At 42.5% G+C, this 22703-nt stretch overlaps 3 protein-coding genes across 6 annotated transcripts; all 3 read left to right on the top strand.

Annotated features, from left to right (window-relative positions):
• The first annotated feature begins 1476 nt into the window (after positions 1 to 1476).
• On the top strand, positions 1477 to 5265 carry LOC121799869 (metal-nicotianamine transporter YSL3-like). 4 transcript variants are annotated; one of them, XM_042199378.1, is made up of 8 exons: positions 1477 to 1824; positions 2252 to 2341; positions 2420 to 2776; positions 2868 to 3043; positions 3290 to 3384; positions 3477 to 3611; positions 3690 to 3879; positions 3972 to 5265. In XM_042199378.1, exons 3-8 carry the CDS (start codon positions 2422 to 2424, stop codon positions 5001 to 5003), a joined length of 1983 nt encoding a protein of 660 aa, XP_042055312.1. In that variant the 5' UTR covers positions 1477 to 1824; positions 2252 to 2341; positions 2420 to 2421; the 3' UTR covers positions 5004 to 5265. The 4 variants fall into 4 exon arrangements, with proteins under 4 accessions (XP_042055312.1, XP_042055313.1, XP_042055315.1 ...); XM_042199379.1 differs by lacking the exon at positions 1477 to 1824 and adding an exon at positions 2102 to 2120; XM_042199381.1 differs by lacking the exon at positions 1477 to 1824 and having other exon boundaries at positions 2141 to 2341; positions 2412 to 2776.
• A 3198-nt stretch (positions 5266 to 8463) lies between these two features.
• LOC121799868 (granule-bound starch synthase 1, chloroplastic/amyloplastic-like) lies at positions 8464 to 12018 on the top strand. The gene is made up of 12 exons (XM_042199376.1): positions 8464 to 8591; positions 9239 to 9642; positions 9710 to 9808; positions 9886 to 9975; positions 10058 to 10121; positions 10191 to 10291; positions 10375 to 10734; positions 10814 to 10990; positions 11071 to 11262; positions 11348 to 11434; positions 11499 to 11627; positions 11706 to 12018. The coding sequence occupies exons 2-12, from the start codon at positions 9253 to 9255 to the stop codon at positions 11820 to 11822; spliced, it is 1806 nt and encodes a 601-aa protein (XP_042055310.1). The 5' UTR covers positions 8464 to 8591; positions 9239 to 9252; the 3' UTR covers positions 11823 to 12018.
• A 7164-nt stretch (positions 12019 to 19182) lies between these two features.
• Positions 19183 to 22122, top strand: LOC121799866 (glucan endo-1,3-beta-glucosidase 11-like). Its single transcript, XM_042199375.1, has 3 exons — positions 19183 to 19558; positions 19635 to 20773; positions 21796 to 22122. The coding sequence occupies exons 1-3, from the start codon at positions 19519 to 19521 to the stop codon at positions 21856 to 21858; spliced, it is 1242 nt and encodes a 413-aa protein (XP_042055309.1). The 5' UTR covers positions 19183 to 19518; the 3' UTR covers positions 21859 to 22122.
• The last annotated feature ends 581 nt before the right edge of the window (positions 22123 to 22703 follow it).

The following is a 22703-nucleotide window of genomic DNA, read 5'->3' as shown; positions in this document are numbered from 1 at the left end:
ACCTATCAAATCAATGTTTTGATTAATTTTCTTAGTACCTCCAATGATTCATGTTTTGTCAGTTTGGATTAAGTTAATGCATGATCTTGATGAAGATGTCATGAATGATCTTGATGAAGCAAATGATGATTGAGAAAATTTAATGTACATGTCATGGCGATGGTTTGGGACTACATTCCATATACATTATGGTCAAATTGCACTAGCTTTAGTTTAATTACATAGTATAAAAATAGTGAACTTTGTCACCTCCTCAAAAGTTAATGCATACATGGGCTTTTAATTTTTATATTTGCGACGAAACAATGAGTTATTTTATGCCAAATATTTTAAATTGATTAGGTAGAAAATTATCTTTATTTTACAATATATCAAGAGTTCCATCAACATCAATGGATAGAATAACTTTTATTTTAAATTGATAAGGTAGAAAACTGTACGACTTAATATAGTTGCTAGTGACAACATGGTTTCTAAATTACACAAAAGTAATATTAGTTGTATGGTAGGCTGATACAGTATATCATTTAGAAATTGACATTATATATACTTTATCGATAATACCAATATGAATAAATATCATATCATTATTTTATCAAATTTGATATATGCACTGAATTTTGATATAATCAAATTCAATACCTATATTATACCAATTTTTTAGATGTTGTACATAAGTTCGGTATACCATATTTTTACAATATACTGATTTCGGTACAACATATTGAAATACAATTATACCAAAATCTTATTTCATCTCAAAAAAATTTACTATTTGGTATGACAAGAAAATTTGGTATATACTGTATTACTGACACATATTAGTATCATAGTATGCCGAAAAAATAAGTATATACCATACCTCATTGTACATACCAAACAAATACTTATATATACCGAATTTTCAGTACCGTTGTGTACATAAAATGCATATGACACCAAATCGAAAATCACAGTATAATGAAATTTCAATATTCTCAATATTATTTTGGCACGATAATACGGTATATTTCAGTATAATATTCCACCCATATGTCGATACATTTTTCCACCAACATGCTAAATTATAAATAAGAAAGACAATACTTCCTGTTTTTATAAAATGCACAACTTATATTAAATAAAAGTATTAAAAAGATAATTCGAACCTGAAACTAAATAAATTAAGTGTTGTTTTAACCGTAGAACACAAATGGTGACAAAGACTTTTGAGCTACCCAAGAGTGAGAATCTGTTTGACCCCTCCAACTAAACATCAATCAATTTCAATTCTCAGCCTTTTGCGATACGTCTAAAACTACATTACAAATATCTTTTCTAAGGTTAATTCTCCACCATATGTATATGCATCACCACATCCAACTTGAAAGAACTTGAATCCGATTCAATTCTTCATTTTCACTGATTTTTACTTTAAATTGCCTTGTATAAAGAAAGCCTAGTATGTATAGAAACTCATTACATGAAGGCTTTTCTAGTGGAGGAATTATTACAACTTCAAACTTTGAATTCGACATCTACCGAATCTATTTTTTTTATTATTTCATATTCGCTTGTCTCCCCTCATGTACATAATTATTTAATTTCAAATTGATTTTTATCATATGAATATTTTTAATTTGTCAACTTCTTTTTCTTTGAAGTATTTTAGCTTTATTATTTGTATTGTGTACGCTCATTTTCTTAAAGGTAAGTATCTCAACTTTGTAGTTATACGAGCGAAAGGGAAGAAAGAAATGACACTGAAGAAAGGAGTTACACGGACCCTCAACCTGTATTATATATGAACAATAACAAATCATATACTATTGTATTACTACAAAGGTGAGATGCCTACCTTTAAGAATCAATTGGTCTAAATTAAGTTGTCCACAAACATAAGCATATAAGATAGAAACACGTTTACCGTTTAAATGGTTGATAAATCTATCGATCTACTAATAGTGCTTTGCTTGTTCCTCCTATTTTAGAAAGTCTGAGATGATAATAGAGGTGAGTTGACAAGCTTTGATTACAAAAAATAAAATAAAATTGTATACATTCATTTAACCTCTATACTTTTATATATATATTCAGACCACTTCTAAGTCACAAGTAGTAGAAAAAGATGTTTGTACAAGGTAAACGGCTACACTTATATTTATATATGTAGACAGGTCATTCTAGGCATGTGTTGAGGAATTGTAAGACTTTGGACTTTAGACAATAATAATTTAGTTTAGAATATTGAGTTTATACATATATATTGCAGCTGCAGCATCACTCATTGGCATTCCTAAGCAATATATTCCACTTTGATCTACTTGAAGAATCTCAAGATCAGAGTGCATTCATATATAAAGTAAGTACACATTTAGTAAATGAATTGTTTACTTTAACTAATCCCCATCTCATCTCCCATGTTACTGGAGTTTTGAAGGTATGAGCAGCGCGGAAAGCGGATCAGACAGGAAGAGGGAGATAGAGGAAGAGGCGCGCGTATTTGAGGAAGAGGATCTCAAGAGGGTCCAGCCATGGCAGAAGCAGATAACTCTGCGCGGGGTGATGGCCAGCGTCCTTATCGGCTCCATCTTCAGTGTTATTGCCATGAAACTCAACCTCACAACTGGGATCACTCCAAACCTCAATGTCTCAGCAGCTCTTCTTGCTTTCATCTTCATCAGGGGATGGACTAAACTCATCCATAGATTCGGCTTCGTTTCTGCGCCTTTCACTAAGCAAGAGAACACCATGATACAGACATGTATTGTTGCATGCTACAGCATTTCTGTTGGAGGTTTGAAATAGTCCATCTCTCTTCTCAATTACTACTGTTCCATTGATAATTAATTAAACTTTTGTGATTTTTTTAAAATGATTTTTTTCAGGAGGGTTTGGATCTTATCTGTTGGGGATGAACAAGAAGACATATGAGCTATCTGGTGGAACCACCACAGTTGGAAACACTCCCAACAGCATCAAGGAGCCCGGGATAGGCTGGATGACCGGTTTCCTGTTTTTAGTCTGTTTCATCGGCCTTTTCGTGCTGATTCCTCTTCGAAAAGTAAGTTGATTATCAAACCAAATAAAACAAGTTTTATACATGATGTTTGTGATCTTTATCTTTATACACTGCTGTGATTTTGCAAGTTTTTATTCTATCTTGACATGTTTGTCCCCTACTCTACCCAACTGTGGGTTAGGACCACATCATAATGTCAATGAAATGGATTATTTTAGTTTGTGACAACTAGTATTTAATTATTTAATTCAACTTTGCACTAAGAGGCTCAAAAAATTGGTCCCCCAGATCTTGATTATTGATTACAAGTTGACCTTCCCGAGTGGCATGGCAACTGCAGTGCTCATTAATGGATTCCATAACAGAGGTGACAAAATGGCCAAGTAAATCATAATCCCTTCAACATACTTATCAACATGACAACAATTAATTAATCTGTCCTAAATCCTAATACACATATAAATCTACTTTGTAGGAAGCAAGTGAAGGGATTCCTCAAGTCCTTCTCTTTCAGCTTCTTGTGGGGTTTCTTTCAATGGTTTTACACAGCAACAGTGGAGTGTGGCTTCTCTCAGTTCCCGACCTTCGGACTTCAAGCATGGAAGCAATCGTACGAACTCCCTTTACGTCTCTTCTTTCCCTTGTTGTTCTTTTTTACATAATCAGCTAATGTAGTGTGGTTTGGCAGATTTTACTTTGATTTCAGCCTGACTTATGTTGGGACTGGAATGATATGTCCCCACATTGTAAACTTATCATTGCTTCTTGGAGCTGTGCTTTCCTATGGCATGATGTGGCCACTTCTACATAAGCTTAGAGGAGACTGGTTTCCTTCTGAAATACCAGAGTCAAGTATGAAGAGTCTCAACGGTTATAAGGTCTCGTTCTTCTTCATCATCCTCGTCTCTTCGCCACCAATAAAAGAACTTCTCTAGTCATGATCACTGATCCCTTTCCACTTTCTTGGCAGGTTTTCATCTCCATAGCCCTCCTTTTAGGCGACGGCCTCTACAACTTCGCCAAGATACTATACATCACAGTAATGAACTTCACCACAAAGCTAAGCAGAAGAAAACTGGATCCAGCCGTGGACAACGCACTCAGCGATCCACGAAAGGACGAGGTTTTCATGCGAGACACCATTCCCCTATGGGTAGCCGCTCTTGGCTATGTAATACTAGCACTGACTTCCGTTGTCGCCATCCCCTTCATAATCCCCGAGCTCAAATGGTACTTTGTCGTGATGGCGTACGTCTTCGCGCCATCATTAGCCTTCTGCAACGCGTACGGAGCAGGGCTGACAGACATAAACATGTCCTACAACTACGGCAAAGTGGGGCTATTCACCATAGCCGCGCTCTCAGGGAAAGAGCACGGCGTGGTGGCAGCGATGGCGGCGTGCGGAATATTCAAGTCCATCGTGAACGTGTCGTGCATACTAATGCAGGACTTCAAAACAGGGCACCTCACCCTGACCTCCCCGCGAGCAATGCTGCTGAGCCAGGCCATAGGGACGGGGCTCGGCTGCATCGTCTCGCCACTGAGCTTCTTCCTCTTCTACAAGGCCTTCGACATAGGCAACCCGGACGGGGAGTTCAAGGCGCCGTACGCCATCATATACCGAAACCTGGCCATCATAGGCGTGCAGGGCTTCTCGGCCCTGCCGCAGCACTGCCTGCAGCTGTGCTACGGCTTCTTCGCGTTCGCGATCGCGGTCAACTTGGTGACGGACGTGTCGCCGAGGAGGGTGGGGAAGTGGATGCCGCTGCCGACGGCGATGGCGGTGCCGTTTTTGATCGGAGGGTACTTTGCTATTGACATGTGTGTGGGGAGCCTTGTGGTGTTTCTGTGGCATAGGTTTAACCCAAGCAAAGCGGATCTGATGGTGCCGGCGGTGGCTTCGGGGTTTATATGTGGGGAAGGGATTTGGTCGCTTCCTGCCTCGGTTTTGGCTTTGGCGAAAGTGACTCCGCCGATTTGCATGAAGTTCTTGCCTGCCTAATTATTACACCCACCTCAACAAAAGCAGATCTTCCTAACTTTTGTTCGTAAAAGTTTATGGAAATTAAAAAAAAAAAAAGGAATTGGGATATGACTTTTGAGTTAGTAGTACAATATTAAATTTCCATTGGATGGTTAAAATATTGTCTTAGTGAAAATTCAAAAGTCAAAACTACTTCCTCCCATTCGGTTTAATCTTATGTACTGACATAATTAGAACATGTTTATGAAATTATGAGAGATCAATCAAACCATTTAATCAATTATATTTTCAATATTTAATTAATCTTTCCATTTTCTTGCACCCTCATCAATATTACAATGATCCTTATACCATGCATATTCTTTTTAGCTAGTTTATCCGTGAATCTCACCCACGCCAATGATAATAAGATTGCTTGTAGTAAAGATAATTAAAACCTTATGTTATTATAAAATTTGTAAAAACAGAAGAAAACGATAAACTACAAAATATAAAATGAACAAATGAAAAAATACAATAGTTAAAATCTAAAATTGAAAATACGCAATTGGTACTTAAAACATACTCCACTATAATGATTTTATTTTAATATTGAATATTATTACTCCAGGAGATAGGGAGACGAGAGACTATATGTTTCTTCTTTATCAATACAGATGAGAGGGAATCATGATCGTTGATATACATATTCATATTTTAGAGTTAAGATCATAACATAAAAGTATGTGGTGGTATTGTGGTTCATTACATATCAAGTATCCACGCTAACAAACAATTCAGTTTTTTTTTAAAACATCTATTTTAGTATGATTACTCAACTATCTTGCACTCATCAATCTTATCAAATTCCCCACCATAAGTTTAAAACATCGTGAACCGAGATACCTAACTCAAATAATGTATTAACAAAAAAATATTACGAGTTGAAATCTTACCAATTCTAAATTTGATATGTCAAACTGGAGAGTGTATATATACTATCGTATATCCCAACCGGTTTATGCACATATTACGATAATGGTATGTATAGAAACAGAAACTTATGGATACATTTGGCTTACCATACGTCCATATTGGAAATTCGACGGTACTCATTTCCTATATTTTTTGCCACCGTTAATCATGAGATTGAGACGCACTTGTCATTATTTTGTATTCATCTAACTTCAAGTGGAGCACGAAGCACCTCTTGTTCAACTTGGAGTAGGCAATCAGTTGATTTTCCCCAGAAATTTTGGATAGAGACATCTTGTACACTGAATTGATTGAAAGTTGAAAGAAAAAAACATTTATGTAATTCTAAAGAATATTCCTATATATATGCGTGAATGATTTGTAACCGTGAATATAACATTTATATTTTTGAATTACTATATTTTGAGGCGGAAAATGGTCAAAAAATGCGTAAATTAAACAAAAAAACATTAATGAAAACACGTCAGAATTTTAGGCTTCAATTTCTTGCATATTCCGATTATGCCCCCGCATCATGTTGCTACTTAGAGCATCTCCAATGGCGGCTAGCAGACCGGCTAGCCGATTACCGGCGTTGGCCGGTCCGCTCGCCGAACCATTGGAGTCGGCTAGCGCCAAATCGGCGAAAAAATCGGTGAGCGGACGCCGATTCTCGGGCGCTGGCCAATCCGCTCGCCGGTCGGCTGGCCGCCATTGCAGGCTCCCGATCGGTGAGCGATCGGCCAGCTCGATTTTTTTAAATTTTTCGAAACACTATATATACGCGATTTGCACATCATTTTCATTCGCACCACTTGTTTTAACGAGTTTTCTCTCCATCTTAATTTCTGTACAAGAGCAACAGCGTGAAATGAGTAACGCGGGTGGTAGTAGTGGTGGTAGTGGTGGGGATGCTGAGGAGTACGAACGGCAAATGAACGAAGAGTTGGAGGCCTATACGTCTCGCGAGATAAACCGGTTGATACAAAGGGCCTTGCAGTCGGCGGTACCTCGACCTCCACCCGTTGTCCACCGAACAACAGTGATTGATCGGGATCACGTAGCTGCAGATCAGCGGCTATATGAAGACTACTTTGCGGAGGAGCCGCGGTTTGGGGCGCCTCTTTTCAGGCGGCGTTTTAGGATGCGTAGGGCAGTGTTTATGCGTATCGTTGATGCTTTGGAGCGTCGATATTTGTATTTCCGGTTCAGGAACGATGCGGCTGGAAGACCCGACCACACACCTATACAAAAGTGCACTGCGGCAATCAGGCAGTTGGCCTACGGAGGCGCAGCAGACATATGGGACGAGTACCTCCACATCGGTGAGACGACTGCCCTGGATTGTCTGAAGTAATTATGTCAGGGCGTCATTGAAATATTCCGTGATCAGTATCTTCGAAGCCATACCTTTGAAGAGTGTCAGGATCTGATGCAGATGCACGGGGAGAAGCATGGGTTCCCCGGGATGTTGGGCAGCATAGATTGTATGTATTGGGAGTGGAAGAACTGCCCCGCTGCCTGGAAAGGGTTCTACACGACCGGCTACAAGGGAAAGAATCCCACGATGATCCTCGAGGCCGTAGCTGATTACCGGTTGTGGATTTGGCATGCATATTTTGGGGTAGCCGGGTCGAACAACGACCTCAACGTTCTCAACTCGTCGCCCCTTTTCAACGTGCAGTGCCAGAGCGTCGGTCCGACCATCAGTTTTATCGCCAACGGGAACCAGCATGATATGGGCTACTACTTGGCGGATGAGATATACCCTAGGTGGCCCGTCTTTGTGAAGACGATCAGATGCGCATCAGATGAGAGGAAATCCTACTTTGCGGAACGGCAGGAGTCGGCACGCAAGGACGTGGAGCGCGCATTTGGTGTGCTCCAGTCTCGATGGGCGGCAATTAGGGGTCCAACGCCTTTGTGGCATGTCGACTGCATTGCCGATATAATGTACGCATGTATTATCCTGCACAACATGATTGTTGAAGATGAAGGTGTACAACTGACTAGTTGGGCCAATGACGATACTAATGAAGCCGGCCCAAGCCACGGCGTGGCCGCCCCCAACGTACGAAGGGGGTACCTCACGATGAAGTCGGCCGCCTCAAGGCACATGCCGACATGCGCCAAGTGGATGCTCATATTCGACTCCAAAAGGATTTAATTGAAGAGTTGTGGGTGCGGAGGACTGCACGTCGTTAGATTTTTTTTAATTAATGTAATTTTTTTAATTAATGTATTTTTTATTTAAATATTATTATTGAATTTTCTCTTATCTGTGTCGTAAATTTAATTCCGTATTTTATGTGATTGTTAATTATTTATTTTTTATAATTTTTTTTATTGTGGCTAGCCTATTACTTGTCCAGTTGATTGTCCTGATATGCGGCAGGAGAAGTTTGTGACTGGCCTATGAGTGACATATTAGCATTGGAGATGCATGTAGCATTGGAGATGCTCTTACTACATGGACGATTGTTTGGTAATCAGCGGCGACCACTGTGGTCACGCCACGTGTCGTGCAGGTACTATTATTTAACTGGGATTCACCTTTTTAGCAATGATGAAACAATTCACTTGCAATTCCCATACATACTGATACTCTGCTGCGCTCAAAGCTCTCAACTCAAAGCTCTGCTCCTAGATTTGGTAACTTCTTTTTCTTCAATTTTGCATCAATTGCTTTCACATCCATTTGTGAACTTTGATCGATTTATTCGTGTGTTTTTGGATTACATTTTTAGTTTTATCTGTCGTGGTTGATTTGCATGCAATTCCTGATGAGATTTCTCGATTATAAGATTCATCCCCTCCACCAATAATTTGAGCAATGGCAGGAAAATTGACTGAAAACATATGCAGGATATAACAATTCCTCACCAATATTGGGCTAGGAAACACTAGTTTGGTGCCGTAACGGCTCAGAAAGGTTCTAGAGAGAGAGAGAGAAGTAGCAAGTCTAGTCGGCCACTGGCTTAGTCAAGGGGTTTTGGGGATTAAGGTTTTTCGATGGCTGGAATCGGGACGATTGAAATGGAAAAGGAAATTAAATTTCCACGTTTAAAAAAGTGAAAAGAAAGTTACAAACAAACGTTCCCTTTACAGATGTGGAGTAAAAGATTTCATTTTTTGATAATAAAAATGTAAAAGAATCCGTTAAATGCTTTGCATATAATTAACTGTTACTCCATATGCGATGATATTCCTAATCCTATTACTATTTGATGTATTCTTATTATCTTGTATTCAATCCATATTTAATATTTTGCATATTCTTTTATAATTATTTGTTTCAGAGTGAGGTGTCGCTATGGCGAGCATACAGTATGCTTCGTATGTCCATGGAGGCGCAACCTCAATGGATTCCAAGTTAAATCTGGCTCAGATTGGGCAGAGGACTCAAGTGATGACGCATACGGGGTTGAGATTAGTGAAGACTGCTGAGGTGCTTCAAATGAGAAACAAGGTGAAAGCCAGTGCTAAACAGTGGAAGAATATAGACACAAAGATCGTATGTGGAACTGGGATGAACTTGGTTTTCGTGTCGGCCGAGTGTGGCCCTTGGAGCAAGACCGGCGGCCTTGGTGACGTTGTTGGTGGACTGCCTCCTGCCATGGCCGCAAATGGACACAGAGTCATGACTGTGTCCCCGCGTTATGATCAGTATAAAGATGCCTGGGACACTAGTGTCACTGTTGAGGTTAGTTACTTCCATTCTTGTTTCTTGTTTTTCATTAATTTGCTTCTAACTTTCGTTCTTGCTCTAGGTACTAGTTGGAGACAAACTTGAAACTTTGAGATTCTTCCATTGCTGGAAGCGTGGAGTTGATCGTATTTTTGTGGATCACCCCATTTTCTTGGAGAAGGTAGAATAAGTTGCTTAGTTCGTCTACTGCTACTAGCTTTGCCTGATCTTATGTTTCTAATCAATGTTGTTTCATAGGTCATCGGAAAAACCAAATCCAAGATTTATGGTCCTTCTGCTGGAGAAGATTATGAGGATAACCAGTTGCGCTTCAGCATGTTGTGCCTGGTCGGTTTCTCTCCTTTATCAAACAGACTTGGAATTGATTATGAAGGAGATAGTAATAAATTGGCTGTTACTCTGTTTTCAGGCTGCTTTGGAGGCTCCTAGAGTCTTGAATCTAAACAGCAACAAGTACTTCTCCGGACCATACGGTATGTTCAACATCAACTCTGGTACACAAAGTGAAAATGTGTGTGATTGATACTGGACTTTGTAAATAGGTGACGATGTTATCTTCGTTGCTAATGACTGGCACACTGCTTTGCTTCCTTGCTACCTGAAAACCCTTTACCAACCTAAAGGAATCTTCACAAATGCTAAGGTGAGAATGAAGCTAGAGAGAAACGAGAATTTGTTCCTGATTTTTCAATTCTCACTTTTGCTTCTCTGCTACTATACATATAGGTTGCCTTGTGCATCCACAACATTGCCTATCAGGGAAGATTCGCATTCTCAGACTTCTATCTGCTCAATCTACCTGATCAACTCAAGAGCTCTTTTGAATTCATTGATGGGTATGAGAAACCAGTGAAGGGAAGGAAAATTAACTGGATGAAGGCCGGGATTATAGAATCTGATATAGTTGTAACTGTGAGCCCCTATTATGCCAAGGAACTTGTTTCTGGTCCCGATAAAGGTGTTGAGTTGGACAACATCCTACGTAGCATTCCTTTTTGTGTGTCTGGCATTGTAAACGGCATGGATACTCAAGAGTGGAACCCATTGACTGATAAACACATCGACTATCACTTTGATATCACCACTGTAAGGATAGTTGATATTAAACTCAGGTCTTACTCATTGAAGAGTAGAGTTAATGTAGTTTTGTTCTGTTATTTTTCAGGTTATGGATGCTAAGCCATTGCTGAAGGAAGCTCTTCAAGCATTAGTGGGCTTGCCTGTTGATAAGAACATTCCTCTCATAGGATTTATTGGCAGACTTGAAGAACAAAAGGGATCAGATATCCTTGTCGCTGCAGTTGAAAAATTTATTGGGATGGATGTTCAAGTAGTCATCCTTGTAAGTATTCTGAGCATGTACGATTTTTTTTATCTTGTCAAGGTCGAACACTGTCTTATGACAATCACTGGTTGCATCAGGGAACTGGGAAGAAGAAGTTCGAGAAGGAGATTGAGAAACTTGAGGAGCTGTACCCTGATAAAGCTAGAGGAGTGGCCAAATTCAATGTGCCATTGGCCCATGCCATAACTGCCGGTGCTGATTACATGTTGGTTCCTAGCAGATTCGAACCTTGTGGGCTCATCCAGTTACATGCCATGCGATATGGAACCGTAGGAATATCCTTGCCTCCCTATATGCTTACATTTCATTTCACATAGATGAAAGTGCTGAATGAATTATCTGTTGTTGGATCAGATACCGATCTGTGCTTCAACCGGTGGTCTGGTGGACACTGTGAAAGAAGGATACACTGGGTTCCATATTGGAGCTTTCAGTGTTGAGGTATATCACACTATCTATTTTTTCCAAGATATATATGTAGTAATTTTTGTGAGCATGGTTGCAGTGTGCTGCGGTTGACCCAGACGACGTGACGAAGATTGTGAACACAGTGGGGAGAGCTCTTAATGTGTACGGCACGCCTGCATTCACTGAAATGATAAACAACTGCATGTCACAGGATCTCTCTTGGAAGGTAAGTCGTTTAAAATACACAAATGATGGAGTATATAAATATATGATATAATGGTTGTATTTGCATTTGGATTTGCAGGGGCCTGCAAAGAAATGGGAAGAGCTGCTACTAAGCTTGGGTGTGGATGGCAGTGAAGCTGGTATTGAGGGAGAAGAAATAGCTCCACTTGCTAAGGAAAACGTTGCCACTCCTTGAACTCAGTTCTCATTTCTTTCATTCCACTGCTAACATATGGATAATGGGTGATCATAAGTTTTGGTGTCAAACTTGCACCACTTCTTCCTCTATACTACTACAAGTTTAGTTGTCTTTTTTGTCCTGTCATAATTTTAAAACAATCTTGGATGACATACAAAATTAAGAATTTTCTCTTATATATTCCTTTTGATGACGTTCGATCGTTCTCTTAAAAAATAGAACTTGGTGAGTGATGGTTCGGCGAATTTTTGATGGTGATGAATGCAGGAAAATGCAGATCACGACACAGAGATTTACGTGGTTCGATTTACTGAGGTAAATCTACGTCCACGGGAAGAAAAGAAGGCAGAGTTGTATTGCTTGATCTGTTTTCTACAGCTTACAATACAGACTTGCTATATGATCTTTTATGTCTCGAGAGATCCCTTTTCCTTCTGATCTAAGTTCTATTTATACATTGAACTAAGATCGTGGCTTGCATCACCACTAACTAGGTCGTGGCTTACATCACCACTAACTAGGTCGTGGCTTACATCACCACTAAGTATGTCGTGGATGTCGTGGATGTCGTGGAGGTCCTGCATGGGTCCACTATCTCCCAGTTCGGTCGAACTATCCTGCATGTGATCCTGCATGAGTTGACTATCTTCCAGTTCGGTCGAATACTGAGACCGAACTGCTGAACTATTGCCGAGCAGCTTTAGCCGATCTGAGAGTAGAGCTTGACTGGTCGGCTTTTACCGAGCTGTAGGCTGGGGCCGAACTCTTTGGTAATGCCGAACTGATACTCTTTCTTGGGCTTTGGGCTGATGGGCCGTCACTGCTGTTGGGCTTGTTTAGTCCGTACCCCATCACTACCCCCCCCGAAAAACGAAGTGAATCACTTCGGCGAAGCGATTCACTTCGGCATTTTGATAAAGGTACGGGGGAGGCTGACGTCAGGGGACGTGCCTTGCGCGTGACTGCATTAAATGCGACAGTAAAATCCGGCCGTTGAATCCTAAAAAGGTGGGATTCGAAACGGTGCGATGATTTTGAAATCTTCTCCGAATCTGATAAATACGCCCTTTCTTCATCCTTTGAATACTTTTGCTGTTGCTTCTTCTGCACTCTGTCTCTTTTGCGTAAAAATTTCCTTCCGCTTTCAAGAATTTCTTCAGAATTTCTTCAGATTTTGCAAAGAGTAAGAACCATGTCTTCTTCTTCTTCTTCTGAGTTGGGTAGCGGTAGGAAAGGGGATAAGGGGTCTTCTAGCCGGAAAGAATCCGGGGAGAAGACCGTAGAGTATTTTCACAGCATCTTGAGCAAGGATACTGTGATATCTCTACACGAAAAATATCTTCTTCCCGGGGGGAAGGCGGTGGTTCCCGACGATGATCATAGGGCTAACGACCCGCCGGAGGGTTATGCCACCGTTTACGAAGCCTGCTTAGAATGCGGGCTTCGTTTCCCTCTTCCCCCACCTTTTGTAGAGCTTCTTGATTTTTTTCAACTCCCTTTAGGTCAGGTGACTCCGAATTCTTGGAGGCACTTGTCGGCTTTTGCTGCCGAACTCCGTAGGCTAGATAAGGATCTGTCTCTGCGGGCAATCCTTAATTTTTTCCAGTTTAAAAGGAAGGGATCTTGGTTTTACTTGATCCCCTTACAGCCTTTTAGGGCCTTCTGCAAAACCAAGTGGCCGAAATGGCAAAACCGTTTCTTTTTTTATAATAGGACTTCGGCTCCGGGCTTTCCTTGGAGAGGGCCGAAGTCTGTGATTCCCCATCCTCGGTTAGAACCGTTGGCAGAGCTCGAGGGCGAGCTCAATAAGATTCCTATGATTAGGAAACAGTACTCGGAAACTGAGCTCGTCAAGGGCGACCTCGTGTTCAATATCTCGTCTTCGGACGAAGAAACTGAGGGTGAGGATTTCTTTTTTATGCTTTACTGCTTTAGCGGCGAAAACTAACCTTGCTTTCTCGCTTTTTGGCAGTGTACATGCTGAATAAGATTAGCCGCAAATCCTCCGAGCTTAAGGAGCCGGAGAAAGAGAAGGCTACCAGCTCGGCGCCTGATGCCGAGAAGAATCCGAAGAGGCAAAAGACCTCTTCGGATCCAAAGAAGCCGGAGTCGACTTCGGCAAGTAGGAAGGGGAAGACCCAGAAACCCCCGAGAGCGCCAGAGAAAGACGTGGTCTTGGCGCCTCCTTCGGAACATATCTGTGAGCCCTTTTTATGGCCCACGGACTTCGCCGAGGTGAATTCTCTTCTTGATTTTCTGGCCTTGTTTTTTTCCTGTATTTTTTGTGGCCCCTCTGTTGACTTTTTGTTTTTTCCATTTTCAGAGGAACGATATGCTCTCCAAGCTCGTCGCCGTCGAACTCTCCAAAGCGTCCAACGACTATGCTGAGATGCAGAGGAAGTTGGCGGCTGCTTGTCACCGGGCCGAGCAGGCTGAGGCAAACTTTGAGAAAGCCAGAGCTGCTAGGATTTCGGCCCAGGATGAAGCTCAGTTTGCCAAAAACCAGCTCGTCATTCAGCGAGAGCAGACAAAACGGAGGGATGCTGCCGCCGTGGTTGCCCAAGGGGAGGTTCTCCGTGCTTTCGCGGAGAAACTCTTTCTGAGCAACCAATTTTCAGCCTTTGTCGGTGATCTGCTGAAACTGATGACCGATAAAGCCGAGCAGGGTCCCGAAGTCATCCTGCCGCTGTACGGCCGAGAGATAGCAGCTCGGCTTCAGAGTCTGCCGGTGCTTGAGGAGCTTGCTTCGTCCTCGGTCCTGCTTTCTGCAGACCAAGTTCGTAGTTGCCGAGCTGACCGCGATGAGAACATGGAGGCTATCTTTGCCTCCATAGGGTCAGTTTCACCCGCTCCAATTTTCCATGGAGAGGGTGAGACCGAGCAGCATGAGCGGCAGACCGGCGATGAGCAGGCCGAGCAGGAGGCGCAACAGATCGGCTACGGTGGCGCCGAACAGGCTGGGGAGAGCAGGGAGGCCGAGGCTGAAGCTGAAGCAGACAAGGAGAAGGAAGCTGAACCTCACCGAGAAGGCGGAGACGAAGCTGGCGGAGTATGATTTCGTCTCCCTTCTCTTAGTTTAGTTTCTTCCTTCTTGTAAAACGGCCTTGAAGCCCTTGTGTAGAAAAATTTTTTTCTTATGAATGAAAAAATTCTTCTTTCTGCTGTTGTGTCTTCGTATAGCCTTTCGTACTCTCTTTTACTCCTGTTGTGGTTTACTACCTGCTCAGTAATCTGAAATGCCGAACTGACATAGCTGCTCTATATTCTGAACTCTTAAGGAGCTGGAGGTACTTCACTGGAAGCGGCTGTACTCTTCGGCTTTAGACGAAGCTGAGAAAAGAGCCATAGCTGACCAGGTGAAGAATGACGAACTCTTGGCTCGTTCAGTGAAGCTGGAGGCCGACAATAAGGACTTAGAGTCCGAAAAGAAAGATCTTGAGGCCGAGCTGAATACCGCCGTCGCTGAGAGGACTGCGTATGAGGATTTCATCTGCAGGCGCGGGGGAATGACCATCTCTGAAGTTCAGGAACGAGTTGACGAACTGTGGGAGGAATATAATGTACTCCGGAGGAACAATGCGCTGGAGAGCTCGGCTTGCCAACAAGTCGTGAAATCATTGCGGCGCTGAGCTTCTCGGTACGACATAGTTCTTTCCCGGCGTCCCTCAATTGAGAGATTCCTCAGGCATTTCCCGCCAACAGATGCTAGTACTCCAGCTCAAACCTCTGATTCACTTGCTCAAAACCCTACTCCAAGTCAGCAACGAACTCAGGGACAACCAGAGACGTCAAGTCGAGGACGGACTGAAGTTCGCAGAGGAGCTGTGGTTATGAGTGAGCAAGATCGGCAAATGCTTCGTGAAGAGACTCTTCGCCGCCGAGGTGCTAGGGCTTCCCGGGCTCAGAGAAGAGGTGGCAGGTCGATTAGAGCATCTCGTCGACCTGCTTATTCTGCAGCTGCCTGGAACGCCCGAACTCAGCTTCACGAGGATTTTGTGAATAGATGGCTCAACTTTAGCAACCCTGGACAGTAGAATAGTCCTTTGTAATAGCGTAACGCCATCTTGTAGGGTAGCGGAGTTGTGTGCCGAACAAGATTTGAAAAATGAAATTTTGTTTTCGCTTCTAACACTGTATTTACAGCTTAGCGAAAAAATTTCATCGTACTTGTCCTCGGTCTTATGAAGTAAACTTCTTTGACCGGACTCGTCTTTGGTCTGATGAAATAAACATCTTTGACCGGACTTGGTCCTTTGGTCTGATGAAATAAACATCTTTGACCGGACTCGTCTTTGGTCTGATGAAATAAACATCTTTGACCGGACTCGTCTTTGGTCTGATGAAATAAACATCTTTGACCGGACTCGTCTTTGGTCTGATGAAATAAACATCTTTGACCGGACTAAGCTTGTGTCCTAATTTGGCGAGTTTTATCGCTTGGATCGGACTTTCCCTTGTCCTAATTCGGCGAGTTTTATCGCGTGGATCGGACTATCCATTTGTTGCAGTTCGTTTCAGACGAACTGCTTATTTTTTAAGCCGAATTGTGGTCTTGTATCTTCTTCAGAAGCTTAGACTCACAATCGTTGGCTTATTGTTGCAGTTCGTTTCAGACGAACTGCTTGTTTCTTAAGCCGAATTGTGGTCTTGTATCCTCTTTAGAAGCTTGGACTCACAATCGTAGGCTTATATATGTTCTAAAAAGGGGATCAGCCTTCGAAGAACAAGATACCTCAGCAACATTTGTAAGAGACGACACGCACATAGACAAAACACACCTAGACAAACAAAACGCAAGTAAAAAACAAAGAAAGCACATACCCCTAGGACCGAACTAGACACAAGACTGACTGACCGGACTGTCTCTTACAAATGGAACTTCATGAGGTTGGAAATGTACCATGTTCGGGGTGCTTGTTCTCCTGACATGTGAGTCAATTTATAAGACCCTTTGCCGAGGACTTCTGACACCCGATATGGACCTTCCCATGTGGGTTCGAGTTTGCCCAGCTTTTCTGCTCGGCTTACTTCGTTGTTTCTCAAGACGAGATCTCCCACTTGAAATTGCAGCTTTTTCACCCTTTGGTTATAATACCGGGCTACTTGCTCCTTGTACTTGGCTGCTTTTATGCAGGCCAATTCTCTTCTTTCTTCGGCCAGATCTAGTTCGGCTCTCAGTCCGTCATCATTCATTTCTGAGGAGAAATTTAGAGTTCGGGGACTGGGCATGCCGATCTCAACCGGAATCACGGCTTCAGTGCCGTACACCATCGAGTTCGGCTCCGGTGTGACTTCGGTCATTTCGCCTGCCTCTGACTCCGGCTGCTGTGATTGCTATGCTTGATGGTGCCGAGCTGATTGCTCGGCACTTTTAAGCGCAATCTGCAAACTCTTGCTCTTTTTTGATCACCTCGGATGACCGCTATCCCTCCTTTAGTGGGGAAGGTGTTCGGCGAGGATGCCTCTGATCGCTATGATCGGGCTTCCTCCTGTCTCCTCGGGATGAGCTGTCTAAAGACCGTTTGCGACGGTCTGCCTCATCGGCACGGGAGAACTGGTCCGCAATGTCCCACATCTCTTGAGCTGTTTGCGGACTGCATTCCACGAGCTTTCTGTAGAGAGCTCCGGGCAGGATTCCATTTTGGAATGCCGAAATGACAAGTAGATCGTTGAGATCATCTACTTGTAGGCATTCCTTGTGGAATCTCGTCATGAAGTCGCTGATCTTTTCGTCGCGACCTTGACGTATAGAAAGCAGCTGAGCCGAAGTGATCCGGGCTTCCGCTTTCTGAAAGAACCTCCTGTGGAAAGCATCCATTAGATCTCGGTAAGATCTAATGCTGCCTTGGGGGAGGCTATCGAACCACCTTCTCGCGTTCCCGATAAGCAGCTCGGGGAACAGCTTGCACATATGGACCTCATTGAGACCCTGGTTCGCCATATTATACTGATAGCGTCCCAGGAAGTCATGAGGATCCACCAACCCGTCATAAGTCATCGACGGAGTTCGGTAGTTCTGTGGCAAGGGAGTTCGGGTGATATCGTCCGAGAACGGAGTCTTCAATGCTCCGTACATGGCGAACCCGACATCTCTTCGGTATGGAGGAGATGGAGATCTCCTGTGATTCCGGTACCGAGGAGGAACAGGAACATGTCGGGGTTGAGGATTCTTCTTCCTGGAAGACACGGCACTACTGCGGTAGTGACTTTCATGTCTGGATGAGGAAGGAGAATCCACCGTTTTCGTCTTCGGCTCTTGGCTCTTTTGCAGGAAGGCTAAGAACTCATCCTGCTTCTCAGCCAAGAACAGCTTGACAGCCTCATTCAAATCAGGCTGCTGGGAAGACTCGGTGTGTGGACCTTTTGAGCGGCTTGTTCCTTCATCGTGAAAACTGGAAGTAGATGTCTCCCGAGGCTGTTTTCCGGACCTGCGGGCTGGACTAGCTTTCTCATGGTTTTTACGAACGGTATTACGGGTAGTGTGTGATCTGGTATGCATTTTTTTGGGGTGGAAAAAGGGTCAAAAATTCGCTTTATCACAAATTTGGTTCTCTGTTTCCCACGGACGGCGCCAGTGATGGTTCGGCGAATTTTTGATGGTGATGAATGCAGGAAAATGCAGATCACGACACAGAGATTTACGTGGTTCGATTTACTGAGGTAAATCTACGTCCACGGGAAGAAAAGAAGGCAGAGTTGTATTGCTTGATCTGTTTTCTACAGCTTACAATACAGACTTGCTATATGATCTTTTATGTCTCGAGAGATCCCTTTTCCTTCTGATCTAAGTTCTATTTATACATTGAACTAAGATCGTGGCTTGCATCACCACTAACTAGGTCGTGGCTTACATCACCACTAACTAGGTCGTGGCTTACATCACCACTAAGTATGTCGTGGATGTCGTGGATGTCGTGGAGGTCCTGCATGGGTCCACTATCTCCCAGTTCGGTCGAACTATCCTGCATGTGATCCTGCATGAGTTGACTATCTTCCAGTTCGGTCGAATACTGAGACCGAACTGCTGAACTATTGCCGAGCAGCTTTAGCCGATCTGAGAGTAGAGCTTGACTGGTCGGCTTTTACCGAGCTGTAGGCTGGGGCCGAACTCTTTGGTAATGCCGAACTGATACTCTTTCTTGGGCTTTGGGCTGATGGGCCGTCACTGCTGTTGGGCTTGTTTAGTCCGTACCCCATCAGTGAGCTATCTGCTTATTAATCAAGCTTCAATTAATATTCTAAATCATTGTAAATAACGGCAGAATGCATCATGCGCGCCCCACACAAGACTTTGTCATTACAAATGACCGTTAATGCGATATAATACAATTGTAGTGTTAATTTAATAAAATAATTAGATCCATCCACATTAAATATTGCGCCTACTCTTCCCTTCCATCAGTCATCACATCAGTGTGGTGTCGGTTCCACCGTTGGCATAGAGATCAGAAATGGCAGTTCCATCTCCACCTTCACCCACATCAAACTCATGGAGTTTTTTTTTTTTTTTTTAATAAAAAAAGAGACACAATAGTACTGAATACAACGTGTTTAAGAGTGAAATAAATGAAGGCAGCACGTGCCAAGTGACAGTAGTCCACAACCCAATCTTCATATCTCCAGCTGTTACACATTCCACTCCATAGTATATCATCACCATCTCTCATCTCCACCTTCACTTCACTCACTTGCCATGGCGTCGGCGGCTCTCACCCTCTCCCTCCTCTTCTCAGGTAATTAATAAGCATCCATTTATCTCACCTTTTAAAACAATTAAAGCTATAGCTAACTAACTAACTCAATGTGCAGCACTATTCTTGACAACAACAACAACAACAACATCAGCACTAGGCATCAACTACGGGCAGATCGCGAACAACCTCCCCCACCCGGAATCAGTAGTCCCCGTGGCGAAATCCATGGGCATCACCCGCATCAAGCTCTACGACGCCGACCCCCACGTCCTCAAGGCCTTCGCCAACACCGGCGTCGAATTCGTGGTCGGCCTCGGCAACGAGTACCTATCCGACGTGGCCGACCCCAATTCCAAAAAAGCCCTCTCCTGGGTCAAATCCAACGTCCAATGCTACCTCCCCGCCACCAAAATCTCCTACATTGCCGTCGGCAACGAGGTCCTCACCTCCAACGACTCCTCCTCCCTCTCCCCCTACCTCCTCCCCGCCATGGAAAACATCCACACCGCCCTCATCTCCCTCAACCTCCACCGCCAGGTCACCGTCACCACCCCGCACAGCCTCGCCGTGCTCGACGTCTCCTACCCCCCCTCCGCCGCCGTCTTCCGCCGCGACATCGCCAAGAAGCTCGCCTGCATCCTCGACTTCCACTGCAAGGTCGGCTCCCCCTTTTTAATCAACGCCTACCCTTACTTCGCCTACAAGGCCGACCCCAAGCGGGTCCCACTCGATTTCGTTCTGTTTGAAGGATCCGGGATCGTCGATTCCGGGTCGGGCCTCCACTACGACAACATGTTTTACGCCCAAATCGACGCCGTGAATTCGGCCGTTGAGAAGATGGGGTACGCTGGGAAGGTGAAGCTGCAGATCTCGGAGACCGGGTGGCCGTCCAAGGGGGACACGGATGAGCCAGGTGCCACGCCGGAGAATGCGTGCAAGTATAACGGGAATTTGCTGAAACTTCTTAACCAGAACAAAGGGACGCCGATGAGGCCGGAGATGAATTTCAATGTGTATGTTTTTGCTTTGTTTAATGAGAATAAGAAGCCCGGCCCGACCTCGGAGAGGAACTTCGGGTTGTTGAAGCCCGATGGGACGCCGGTTTATAATCTCGGCTTCAATCTGACCGGCCTCGGATCGGGCGGTTCAAGCGGCGGCGGAGGCGGCGGTGGTGGAAGCTCGGATGGGACAATGCCGTCGGTGTCATTGCCGGGGGGAAATCCTCCTAACGGCTACTTATCCATTAATGATGGGGTGAGTGCAATTATATGTCACTAATTTTGAATTTATTTAGCTTATGTATATGAATGAAGTATTATTAGTAGTAGTAATGAGTGTTATGGTGGGGTAGGGAGAAATAGAATTAGCACTAGCATTTAGCAAACCATAGGATACCATTTAATTTGGGACATGGAGGGGACACAGAGTATTTTTGGGACATGGAGGGACAGAGAGTATTGATGGTGGAGTTTAAGAATAGGAATGGTGAAAAAAAATAAAGGAGAATAAAGTAAAAAGGAGAATTACTTTTTTTTTGTTAAAGGTAGAAATGACTCAATTAACTTGGAAATTTCTAAATAGAAAAATGTCTCTATTAACATGGAACGGAGAAAGTACGTAATTAATATGTAACGGGACTAGATATTTTCTGAATTGAAACAGGCATAACAAAAATTTTAGTACTACTACTACTCCCTCCGTTCCATAGTAATGGAGACGTTTCTTTTTGGCACGGAGATTAAGAAAAATTGTGTTAGGTGAGTTAAGTAAAGGGAGAATAAAATGAAAAATGAAAAAGATAGAGAGATGAAGAGAGGAAAAAGTAAGAGGGAGTAAAGTAGGTGTGGAAAAATGTGTTGACTTTTACTAAAAAGGGAAATGACTCTATTATATGGAACGTATCAAAATGACAAAATGACTCTATTCCTATGAAACGGAGAGAGTACTGTTTATAAATTATATAGATATGGAGGGTGAATTGCTACGTCCATTTTGAGTAATGTGACTGGTTTGCCATGTGAGAAATGGTCCAGGATTGCAGCCAGCTGGATTAGTGCTTCTTCTGACTTATATGCGTGGTAAATAAAATAGAGACATAGTTTTTTTATTTTATTTTATTTTATTTTGGGGTGGGTGTCTGAAAATATTATGATGGAATCTGTGGAGTGATGTGAATAAAATAAGTGTTTTGAGATTTTTGGCCTTAGGTCAACACATACAGAATTGATTGTTTAGATTTAGAAATGGCAATTAATTAAAGGTGATTTTGGTTGCAGGAGAGGCTTGGAGTTGGAGTATTATCGATTTTATGCATGATCATAATTGCACTACAAATTTGATCTGATGAGAATAGAATTCATCGAAGACGAATAATAGATGAGTTGAGAAAAATGTGTATGCTATGTACTTATTATTTATTTGAATTGGATTCCACAATTTTAGGCTTTTTTATTTAATTAGTGGTGTGAATTCGGTGACTCTTAAATCCAAAATCAGTCGTATCATAAACATGGAACCGCACTTTTAGGCTGGCAATGCCAATAATCATGTCATGCTTCTTGTAATTTATTTTTTGTCTAGAGGATCTTTTCTTTTTCACCAAATTCTAATTTGTCTCATTTCATGTGTCTCATACTAGTAGTATTTTGTTTACTACTCACAGAACCAGAACCAAATTTTACAATGAATATATATGCTGTATGCTTTTAATTAAGTCACTGTTAAATAAAAGGCTACTGATATTTACATAATTGGATGCCTTTTCATTATGTATACACTCTAATTAATAGTAGTAATAATTAAATTTTCGCTTTTTGTACATCCCCTTAATCTCCACATTTATTATATTAAATGTCATAAAAAAATTTATGGGGAGTAACTAGTAATAAGTACAATAAAGAAATAGATTTGAAATTTGCTAAACATCGATAAACTGCTACAAGATACTACTATATCTCGTTCTAATGTTTTTGGGTTTTTATTGTATTGAACAATTACTCAAATTTTAATTAGTTTATTTGAAAGAAATATAATATGTTCTGTTTCCTTACTAGCTAAATAAAACTTCACTAATAAGATGTCATGAAGTATTGGCCTAATTTTCTCAACATATAGTATCATGATGTGGATTTTTTAACATCTCCCTTCACTGTAAATGATGAGGACATTCTATAATGTTGGAAAG

The sequence above is a fragment of the Salvia splendens genome, chromosome 4 (assembly GCF_004379255.2).
Source record: "Salvia splendens isolate huo1 chromosome 4, SspV2, whole genome shotgun sequence".
Lineage (NCBI taxonomy): Eukaryota > Viridiplantae > Streptophyta > Magnoliopsida > Lamiales > Lamiaceae > Salvia > Salvia splendens.
The sequence above is the reverse complement of the archived record's forward strand: the minus strand, read 5'-3'. Positions and strand labels throughout refer to the sequence as shown.

Bases quoted from the DNA above. Each gene is read 5' to 3' on its own strand.
- LOC121799869 (XM_042199378.1), top strand. From the start codon at position 2,422: ATGAGCAGCGCGGAAAGCGGATCAGACAGGAAGAGGGAGATAGAGGAA. The intron at 2,777-2,867 runs GTTTGAAATAGT...GATTTTTTTCAG, and splicing joins CTACAGCATTTCTGTTGGAG to GAGGGTTTGGATCTTATCTG. The intron at 3,044-3,289 runs GTAAGTTGATTA...TTGGTCCCCCAG, and splicing joins TGCTGATTCCTCTTCGAAAA to ATCTTGATTATTGATTACAA.
- LOC121799868 (XM_042199376.1), top strand. From the start codon at position 9,253: ATGGCGAGCATACAGTATGCTTCGTATGTCCATGGAGGCGCAACCTCA. The intron at 9,643-9,709 runs GTTAGTTACTTC...TTCTTGCTCTAG, and splicing joins ACACTAGTGTCACTGTTGAG to GTACTAGTTGGAGACAAACT. The intron at 11,628-11,705 runs GTAAGTCGTTTA...TTGGATTTGCAG, and splicing joins CACAGGATCTCTCTTGGAAG to GGGCCTGCAAAGAAATGGGA.
- LOC121799866 (XM_042199375.1), top strand. From the start codon at position 19,519: ATGGCGTCGGCGGCTCTCACCCTCTCCCTCCTCTTCTCAG. The intron at 19,559-19,634 runs GTAATTAATAAG...CTCAATGTGCAG, and splicing joins CCTCTCCCTCCTCTTCTCAG to CACTATTCTTGACAACAACA. The intron at 20,774-21,795 runs GTGAGTGCAATT...TTTTGGTTGCAG, and splicing joins ACTTATCCATTAATGATGGG to GAGAGGCTTGGAGTTGGAGT.